This window comes from Cricetulus griseus, chromosome 3, assembly GCF_003668045.3.
Source record: "Cricetulus griseus strain 17A/GY chromosome 3, alternate assembly CriGri-PICRH-1.0, whole genome shotgun sequence".
Taxonomy (NCBI): Eukaryota; Metazoa; Chordata; class Mammalia; order Rodentia; family Cricetidae; genus Cricetulus; species Cricetulus griseus.
In genome coordinates, this window is record NC_048596.1 from 48,750,242 (window position 1) to 48,761,268 (window position 11,027).

Genomic DNA, 11,027 nt, shown 5'->3' on the forward strand with positions numbered 1-11,027 from the left:
GTGCAAGAGGGTCTGATACTCTGATGGGTCTCAAGGTGGGTGCAGGCAGATCTGAGGCCCTTGCTTTCCAGGTGGTTGGGAGAGGGGATAGCACAGAGATGTCAGCAGACTCTGGGTTGCTTGGTCCTCAGGGGCTAAGTCTACCTGCCTGCAGACTCCAGGACAAAAGTTCCCTGAGTGGGCAGGCAGAAGTTGGGCCTAAGGCAGGGGCTGAAACAGCTTACCTCTGCCCTGAGTGTGGGGCAGGAGTAGCCCAGCGATCTCATCAAGCAGACTCAGGGTTGGTTGGTCCTCAGGGGCTGAGTCAACCTGCCTGCAGACCCCATGACAGGAGTTCCCAGAGTGGCCAGGCTGAAGTTGGGCTCAAGGCAGGAGCCAAAGCAACTCACCTCTGCCCTGAGTTGGGACTTTTGTATTTTGATGTTTAGTTTCTTGAGTTCTTTATAAATTTTGGAGATGAGCCCTCTGTCAGATGTGGAGTTGGTGAAGATATTTTCCTATTCTGTTTTGTTTTATTGACAGTGTCCTTTGCCTTACAAAAGCTTTTCAGTTTCAGGAGGTCCCATTTATTGATGGTTTCTTTCAGTGTCTATGATACTGGTGTTATATTTAGGAAATGGTCTCCTGTGCCAATGCATTCAAAGCTACTTCCCGCTTTCTCTTCCATCCAATGTAGTTGGATTTACGTTGAGGTCCTTGAACCACCTGAATTTGAGTTTTGTGCATGGCAATAGATATGGGATCTATTTGCAATCTTCTGCATGTTGATATCCATTTATGCCAGCACCATTTTTTTTGAGACAGGGTTTCTCTGTGTAGCTTTGGAGCCTATCCTGGCACTCGCCCTGGAGACCAGGCTGGCCTCGAACTCACAGAGATCCACCTGCCTCTGCCTCCCGAGTGCTGGGATTAAAAGTGTGCACCACCAACTCCCAGAGCCAGCACCATTTGTTAACAATGTTTTCCTTTTTTTCTTTGTACCATTTTGGCTTCTTTGTCAAAAATCAAGTGTCCATAGGTGTGTGGATTAATGTCAGGGTCTTTGATTCAATTCCATTTATCCACCTGTCTGTTTTTATGCCAATAGCAAGTTGCTTTTATTAGTATAGCTCTATAGTAGAGTTTGAAGTTAGGGATGGTGATGCCTTCAGAAGTTCCTTTATTGTACAGGTTTGTTTTGGCTATTCTAGTTTTTTGTTTTTCCATATGAAGTTGAGTATGTTCTTTCAAGGTCTATGAAGAATTGTATTGGGATTTGATGGGGATTGCACTGAATCTGTAGATCCTTTGGTAGGATTGCCATTTTTATTATGTTGACTCTACCTATCCAAGAGCATGGGAGATCGTTCCATTTTCTGATATCCTCTTCAATTTCTTTCTTTAGGAACGTAAAATTCTTGTTATATATGTCATTCACATGTTTGGTTAGAATTACCCCAAGATATTTTGTATTTGTGGCTATTGTAAAGGGTGACGTTTCTCTGTTTTCTTTCTCAAGCCTGTTTATAATCTATATATAGGAGGGCTACTGATTTTTTTGAGTTAATCTTGTATCCCGCCACATTACTGAAGGTGTTTATCAGCTGTAGGAATTCCTGGATAGAGTTTTTGGAATCACTTATGTATGCTATCATATCATCTGCAAATAGTGATAGTATGACTTCTTCCTTTTCAATTTGTATCCCCTTGACCTCCTTTTGTTATCTTATTGATGTAGCTAGAACTCCAAGTACTATATTGAAGAGATATGGAGAGAGTGGACAGACAGCCTTGTCTTATTCTTGATTTTAGTAGAATTCCTTCGAGTTTCTCTGAGTTTAGTTTGCTGTTGAATTGCTGTATATTGCTTTTATTATGTTTAGATATGTTCCTTGTATACCTGATCTCTCCAAGACCTTTATCATAAAGGGGTGGTAGACTTTGTCAATGGTTTTTCCACCATACAATGAGATGATCATGTATTTTTTCTTTCAGTTTGTTTATATGGTCGATTACATTGACAGATTTTTGTATGTTAAACCATCCCTGTATCTCTGAGATGAAGTCTACTTGGTCATTGTGGATGATTTTTTTAAATGTGTTCTTGGATTTGGTTTGTCAGTATTTTATTGAGTATTGTTGCATCAATGTTCATGAGGGATATTGGTCTGTAGTTCTCTTAGTTGTGTCTTTGTGTGGTTTGGGTACCAGGATTACTGAAGCCTCATGAAAATAGTCTGACAATGTTCCCTCTTTCTATTGTGTGGAATAATTTCAGGAGTATTGGAATTAGCTCTTCTTTGAAATTCTGATAGAATTATGTCCTGAAGCCATCTGGTCCTGTACTTTATTTTTTTGGTTGAAAGACTTTTAATGACTGCTTCTATTTCCTTAGGGGCTATAGGTCTATTTAAATTGTTAATCTGGTCTTGATTTAATTTTGGTATATGGAACCTATAGGGAAAACTGTCTATTTCTTTTAAAATTTCCAATTTTGTGGAGTATAGGTTTTTGAAGAATGATCTGATGATTCTCTGGATTTCCTCAGTTTTTGTTGTTATATCCCCTTTTCATTTCTGATTTTGTTAATTTGGATATTCTCTCTGCCTTTTGTTTAGTTTAGATAAGGGCTTGTCTGTCTTGTTGATTTTCTCAAAGGACCAACTCTTTGTTTCATTGATTCTTTGTATTTTTCTCTTTGCTTCTATTTTATTGATTTCAGTCCTCAAGTTGATTATTTCCTGTTGTCTATTCCTCCTGGGTGAATTTTCTTCTTTTTGTTCTAGATCTTTCATGCGTTTTGTTAACTCGTTAGTGTAGGATTTCTCTTACTTCTTTATGTAGGCATTTAGTGCTATGAACTTTCCTCTCAGCACTGCTTTCAAAGTGTCCCATAAATTTGGGTATGTTGTGCATTCATTTTCATTGAATTCTAGGAAGTCTTTAATTTCTTTATTTCTTTTTTTGACCCAGGGGTGATTCAGTTGGGCATTATTCAGTTTCCATGAGTTTGTAGGTTTTCTAGAATTTGTGTCGTGTTGAATGTTAGCTTTAAGACATGGTGATCTGTTAAGATACAGGGGGTTATTCCAATTTTTATATCTGTTGAGATTTGCTTTGTAACTGAGTATGTGGTCAGTTTTAGAGAAGGTTCCGTGGGGTTCTGAGAAGAAGGTGTATTTTTTTTTGTGTTTGGGTGGAATATTCTATGGATGTTAAGTCCATTTCAGTCATAACATCTGTTAGATCCCTTATTTTTCTGTTAATTTTCTGTCTGGCAGACCTGTCCACTGGTGAGAGTGGGGTGTTGAAGTCTCCCACTATTAGTGTGGGGCATTTGATGTGTGATTTAAGCTGTAGTAATGTTTCTTTTTCAAATGTGGGTGCCCTTGTATTTGGGGCATAGATGTTCAAGATTGAGACTTCTTCTTGATGGATTTTTTTTCCTGTGATGAATAGGAAATGTCCTTCATCATCCCTTTTGGTTACCTTTAGTTTGAAGTCTATTTTGTTAGATATTAGAATAGCTACACCAGTTTGCTTCTTAGGTCCATTTGATTGGAAAGTCTTTTTACAACCTTTTATTCTGAGGAAATGTCTGTCTTTGAAGTTGAGGTGGGTTTCTTGTATGCAGCAAAAGGATGGATCCTATTTTCATATCCATTCTGTTAGCTTGTGTCTTTTCATAGGTGAGTTGAATCCATTGATATTAAGGGATATCAATGACCAGTTATTTTTGGTGGTGGTGGTGGTGGTGTGTGTGTGTTTCCTTTTTGTAGGATTTGGTGGTATGGGATTATCTATTTCCTGTTATTTCCTGGGTACCTCTAACCTCTTTGGGTTGGAGTTTTTCTTCTAGTGCTTTGTGTAGAGCTGGATTTGTGGATAGGTGTTGTTTAAATTTGGTTTTGTCATGGAATATCTTGTTTTCTAAATCTATGGTGATCAAAAGTTTTGCTGGGTATAGTAGTCTGGATTGGCATCCGTGGTCTCTTAGAGTCTGCATAATGTCTGTCCAGGACCTTCTGGCTTTGAGAGTCTCCATCGAGAAGTCAGGTGTTATTCTGATGGGTCTGCCTATATAGGTTACTTTACTTTTTTCCTTTGCAGTTCTTAATATTCTTTCTTTATTCTGTATATTTTGTGTTTTGGTTATTGTAGCCAAAGAACTGTTTTTTTTTTTTTTTTCAGCCTATTTGGTTTTCTGTAAGCTTCTTGTATCTTTATAGGCACTTCCTTCTTTAGGTTGGGAAAGTTTTTTTTCTATGACTTTGTTGAATATATTTTCTGTGCTTTTGAGCTGGACTTCTCCTTCTTCCATCCCTAGTATTCTTAGGTTTGGTCTTTTTATGGTGTCTCAGATTTCCTGGACATTTTGTGTTATGACTTTGTTGGTTTAATGTTTTCTTTGACCTATGAGTCTATTTCCTCTATTGTATCTTCAGTGCCTGAGAGTTTCTCTTCCATCTCTTGCATTCTGTTGTCTAGGCTTGCATCTGTAATCCCTGTTCATTTACCCAGATTTTCCATTCTCAGAATTCTCTCAGTTTATGTTTTCTTTATTGCCTCCATGTCAATTTTCAAGTCTTGGGCTTGTTTGATTGTTGTTTTCTTGGGTTTATTTAAGGGATTTATTGAATTCTTCCAATTTTTTTGCTTGCCTTTTCCTCCATTTCTTTTAGGGAATTCTTCATTTCTTTTTAAAGGGCTTGTATCATCTTCATAAAGTTGTTTAAAGGTCAGTTTCTTCTGCTTCTTCTGCCTTGGAATGTTCAGGTCTTCCTGATGTAGTACTACTAGGTTCTGGTGTTGCCATATTGTTCTTTAGGTTGTTGAATGTATTGTTGTGTTGAAATCTACCCATTTCTTTTTCCTTTTGGTGTAGGCAGTGTATTTGCCTCTTAATTCTATCCTCTCTGTCCTCTCTCTTAGTCCTCTATGTGCAGTAGATGTGTGTGTCCCAGATTGTTGTTGCTGAGGTCACTGGGGATGGGTGGGTTTGGCGGCAGAGTAAGGGGGCTGTTGGTGTAGCCTGCCTGCAGGAGACTTTCCTGCTGATCTGCTAGTGTGGCTGAGGCCTGCCATATTCTAACCCTGTCCACAGGTAAGTTATCATCAGATGACAGCACAGAGGTGAATGTCTTTAGAAAGGAGAAACAACATCACTTCAAATATAGGCTTGGAGTCATACTATAAGAGGACTGGCTTGTTGAACACTGTAAATACTTATACAGTAAATACTTAAAGGAAAAGCAGCAATCAGTAGGAATTCCCCATTATGCAAAGGAGCAGTGGCCTTCCACGATTGTCGCATGTGCAAAGGTCATGGTGTGTCTTCAGGTAGGAGCGCAGCAAATATAGGCAAAGACACATTCTTCTGGAATGCTCCTGACATCTTGTGTGGCTTCACTGTTAATTCAGAGAACCAAGTACACAGTAGTGTTTTCTGTCTGCCGTGGCAGGTCAAGCGTTTAGTGTCTGCATCCAGCATGTCCAAATGCTGGTGTTAAAGTTGGTTTTTAGATGAGGACATGGCACAAAAGCCCTGTAAAGGGATTAGTGCTCCTCTAGATAAGAGAGTGGGTACAGTTTCTTCTCTGCCGTGTGAGGATACAGAAGAAGGAGGCAGCAATCTATCATCCAGAACAAGGGTCCTCATGTGACCCAACCTATGGCTAACTTAAACTTGGGATCCCTGCCCTTGAGGGTTGTGAGCAATAGAAATCTATGGTCTAAGTCCCTCAGTCAATGATTTTTAAAAAATATCCTGAACTAAGACAAGGGTTGACTCACTTCCACAGGAAATAGGATAGTAACGTTGTGTGTATATGCATACTGACTTGTTACGTTTTGTGTATTTCTTATGTCTAACTTATTAACTGTGTAAACTTGCAGTGAAATTCATTTCTATAGTTACAGTCATGGGGAAAAATCCATAAATAAGAAAGCTTAAAAAATTTAAAATATAGGAACTTTACCCCTTTAAGAATTCTGTAGTTGTGTATAAAAATCTGCTGTAATTCACTAAGGACAAGAATTAGTGTTGGGTTCATTTGCAGAGGCAAGGGCAGAATTCAAGGAACCCATGAGGGATGATGAGGCACACAGGGACCATGACTATGGAAAGTGTTATTTCCCCCTTGAGCCTCAAGTAACAGGGAGGAGAAACATGTCATTGAAACCTAGGCATACCCAGCCTAGGTAGATAGCTTACTCACTCAGAGCTGTGGTCATAGAAGCAAGGGAAAGAGAGAGAAATGTAAGAGTGACTTTACAGGGAAATGCCTCTTACAGTTTACCTCTACAAATCAGACATCACCAAAACTGGAACCAAGTTAACAATATGCTTTGAGATCATTTAGAACCATGTACTCCTTCTGCTTACACATCATGTACTCAACCTGTTTAGAATCACCTGACCTCGTGGGGGGACAATGTGATCAATCTTAACTATGCTTTGGGCTCCAAGTGTAACTAACTTTTACAAGTTAAGATGAATAAATAGCTTTAATCTTGTACTGTGTTCTGTATGGTGTTTCCCATTTCTCCTTTGTGACGTATTCATGCACCTATCTCAGAACAATGTACGTGTTAAGATGTGGCAATTTGACTTAAGTCCATTTACCATTGAAAACGAGGCCTACTACAAAAATGTTCAAAGCAACAAAGCTGATGACATCTGTTTGTGGCTTTGTGTACTAATCTGTGTTAGTAGGGTCTGAAATAATAATAATAATAAAAAACGCAGTTTCTTCCCTTATGAGACTTCTGTAAAGGATTAAGGCAAAAGATTCTCCTTCCTTATCTGTTTGCTATGCTGTTCAATAAACAGAGAGGAGAGCTGTTGTTCAGAGATCAGAACTCCAGGACTGGTCAGGCTCACTCTTGATTTAGGTGACTCTTGAGTTAGACTCTTGTGTTATGCAGCTCCAGCCTAGAGGAGGATGTGGCATCCTACGTGAGGGATGGATGCTCTGTCTCTCTGTGCTCTTTTTTATTCTCCAGCCTATTCCTCTCTTTGAGCCAATACAATAAGAAGCCAGAGTGTGAGAGACCCATCTGATGCAGTCCTTAGAGATTGCTACAGGGTATGGGAAGGTAGAGCATGGATCTGAGGCCAGCTGGTGAGTAGCCAAAAAAGCCTTGCCTGAGTCATGACCAGAGAGGTGGGAATGGGCTAGTGTCACTGCATCCAGAAGTGAGGAATTTCCAACAGGTTTGGATACACATAGATGTCAAAATTATCTGTTTGCTTCAGGAATTGGGAGGTCCTTGTGACCTTCGGTAAGATGGTTTCAAGGAACAGAGACATTCAATATTATAGACTACTTGAAATAAATAATAGGAAATGGTCTGGGTGGTGGTGGTGCAGGCATTTACTCCCAGCACTCAGAAGGCAGAGGCAGACGGATCTCGGTGAGTTTGAAGCCAACCTGGTCTACAGAGTGAGTTCCAGGTCAGTCAGGGCCTCACAGAGAAACCCTGTCTCCAAAACCCAAAACCAAAAAAAAAAAAAAAAAAAAAAAGGAAAGAAAAGAAAAGAAAAAGGAAATAGTTGTTATAGAAAGGCGACACAGAGATTTTGTTGGTCATTGTTTTTAAAACAGGATTTCATTTAGCTCAGGCTAGCTTTAAAATCACTCTTCAGCTGAAGGTGAGCTTAAATTTCTAATCCTCTTGTTTCCATTTCCTAAACTCTGGGATAGCAGGCATAGACCACCACGCATAGCAAGAGGCTTTGAAGGATGACGTAACAGTGGCACAATTGATTTATATTATGGGAAATAAGGTTGCTCTAGAATGGAAAACAGCACTAGATATTGGAGGCTGAGCAAACACCTTATTAAACAAGATCCCAGACTAAGCAAGGGGACTGAGAGCATTATCTGTACAGAAGAAAAGAAGTAAAACCTAGGCATATGAGAAAATGAGATGGCCTTAAGGGTCAGCAGGAAATGCTATGTTCAGAACCTATGAGAATAATGACAAGTATCCTCCTGGTGCATTCTGTCTATCCTCAGGGGCGTCACCTGTGCCAGTAGCAGACCCAATGCACTAAGTACATGGAAGAAGGGAATCAGACTGGGATGGTTCTCTTCCACTTCCGCCCCTTCTCCCGACTCCCCGAGGTGCAGATGCTGATCTTTGTGGTCTTTCTCATCATGTACCTGGTCAGCATCGGAGGAAACATGTCCATCGTCCTCACCATCTGGATCAATCGCTGTCTCCACACCCCTATGTACTTCTTCCTGGCAAACCTGGCTAGCCTGGAGATCTTCTATTCTTCTACCATAGCTCCCCTGACTCTGGCCAGCGTCCTGTCCACAGAGAGAACTGTGGTCTCCCTGGCAGGCTGTGGTGCCCAGATGTTCTTCTTCATCTTCCTGGGCAGTGCTGACTGTATTCTGCTGGCAATCATGGCCTATGACCGGTTTGTGGCCATCTGTTACCCTCTGCGCTACACCCTCATCATGAGCTGGCACTTGTGTGTCCAGCTGGCCCTAGGCTCACTGTTTCTGGGTTTCATCTTGGCCATGCAGTTGACTGTGCTCATCTTCCGTCTGCCTTTCTGTAGCAGTAAGGAAATCAGCCTGTTCTACTGTGATGTCCTCCCTGTCATGAGGCTGGCCTGTGCAGACACCCATGTCCACGAGGCCACTCTGTTTGTGGTCAGTGTCATCGTCCTCACCATCCCTTTCCTCCTCATCACTCTGTCCTATGTCTTCATCGTGGATGCCATCCTGAAGATCCGCTCAGCTGAGGGGAGGCACAAAGCCTTCTCCACCTGTTCCTCCCACCTGACTGTGGTCCTCCTGCAATATGGATGTGGAAGCCTCATCTACTTGTGTCCCAGCTCTAGTTATTCTCCTGAGCGGGGTCAAGTAGTTTCTGTGGTTTACACATTCATCACCCCTGTGCTGAACCCCTTGATCTATAGCATGAGGAACAGAGAACTTAAAGATGCTTTGAGGAGAGTGATAATGAAATTGCTTTTGGTCCAAACACAAGAAACATTCTAAATAATTGTCTAAAAATCCCGAGTTGAACATATGCAGTATGAGGAAGTGGGGGCTGATATATCATTGTTTTGCTACTGTTAATTTCATGTTTTATATGGCTAGCTTTGTTTTAAAGGCTAGTTTCTTTTCCTCAGCCTCAGGTTAGTCATTTTGGAAAGTGGGGATGACAATACCTCCACTATTTAAATTCTAAACTAGTCACAAGGATCAAGAAATACACTAAGAGAAAACAGTTGGTCTCTCTCTTTTTTTTTTTGAAGAAGCATTGGAATTTATTAAATATAGAAAGAAGGACACTAAGGGAAAGATTAAGGCACACCTGAAAGAGAGGTAAGGGCTTTTCTAAAGAGAGTTGCCAATGTACTACTTAGTATTTTAAATATTTATTTATTTAGTGTGTATGGATGTTCTGTTTGCATAAAAATCTGTGTACATCTTGTGTGTTTGTTGCCCTGGAGGCCCTGGAACTGGTGTTATAGACAGTTTCGAGCCACCATGTGGATGCTGAAAATTGAATTTTGGTCCTCTGAAAGAGCAGCTAATGCTCTTAACTACTGCGTCATCTCTCCAGACTCTAGAAGTATTTAAAAATTTGTTCTTTAATAATTTTATGCATGTGTATATTGTCTATTTTGATCATATTCACTCACATTACCCTCTTTTATTCCTCCACTCCCCTTGAACCTGTTTTCTCCAATAAATTCCTGTCCTACTTTCACAGTGCGTGTGTGCGTGCGTGCGTGCGTGCATGTGTGTGTGTGTGTGTGAATGCATGCTCATGCTATTAATTTTACTTTATGTTGCCTGCAGGAATGTGGGTGCAGTTATTTACTGGAGCATGGGAAACTTACCAGTGGCTACACCATAGATATGTCATATCCAGTAAACAAGTGTTTCACAGCACTCCTCCCCATCCTGTCATTTTTATGTTCTTTCTGCCCCTTATTCCAGGGTGTTCCCCGAACCTTGGAGTTAAATAAAGATATAACAGTGTTATTATTACTTTCCCAGACATCCCATGTCACATCTGTGTCTTACTCTGAACTTTTCTGTAGATACTATTCTCAGATTGTCATCAATCTCAAATATTGTACCTCTGGAAAGGGTTGAAGCCACAGTAAGACAAGACCCAAACTGAGAACATTCCAGTCTCTGTAATGACTGCTACTGTGTAAAATTTGAATTTTAAAAGTTATTAATATTTCTTCCTAATTTCTTTTCATGGGAAAGATTCTGGGGAAAACCATGGAGTTCCATTTCTATTGCATTCACCTTTTAAGTCATTTTATTTGGAGAATGCATACATTCATCTCAACTTGTCTCTAAATTGTGAATTCTGTCCTTTAAGTTAGTTTCCCCCTTTCTCTTTCTCTTTTCCCCATCCCTCCTTCCAGCCTCTGCCTCCTCTTCTTCCTCCTCCTCCTCCTCCTCCCCTGTTTATCACTAGCTGTATCTACACAACATGGAAAACCTTCTTTGTTACTTGAGCTCCTCTGGAGTTGGAGAGAGGAAATGCTGGTTCAATTTTGGAGCCACATAAAACAAATCTAATCTGTAAAGATAGACACAGAATGGACACTTTGAGGGAAGGGCTCTTTATTATGATTCTTAGTAGGTGTTGTGTGACAAAATTGTACCCAAGGAGATACAACATACACATCTACTCACCCCAGATAGGGAACCCACAACAGACAGAAATATGGATACCACCAAAGTCCATCTGGATGAACCAATGAGTTTTATTGAGGTTACGTACAGGAAAATGGGTGAAAGGTTAATTACTGGAGCATAAATGAGTCTTCTTTGTAGCTTAGCTTTTCGGAGAGAGACTCTCAGTAGTTTTATTATTTACTTGGGAAAGGTCTAGTGATTCTGGCCAGTTTCAGGGACTTTCTGAAGCTATTTTCAGTTGTTTACCTTTCTGCTTAAGGAGATCCTTTTATGATGGAATATTTCAAGCCTGGAGTGTGTGTGGGAGGGTGTTATACAACACTGGGATGATAATCACTTTCCTGATGATCATTTCTC

General features: G+C 40.4%; 1 protein-coding gene across 1 annotated transcript; it reads left to right on the top strand.

Annotated features, from left to right (window-relative positions):
- The first annotated feature begins 8,042 nt into the window (after positions 1–8,042).
- On the top strand, positions 8,043–8,999 carry LOC100758720 (olfactory receptor 10V1). Its single transcript, XM_027406818.2, has one exon. It carries the CDS (start codon positions 8,043–8,045, stop codon positions 8,997–8,999), a length of 957 nt encoding a protein of 318 aa, XP_027262619.1.
- The last annotated feature ends 2,028 nt before the right edge of the window (positions 9,000–11,027 follow it).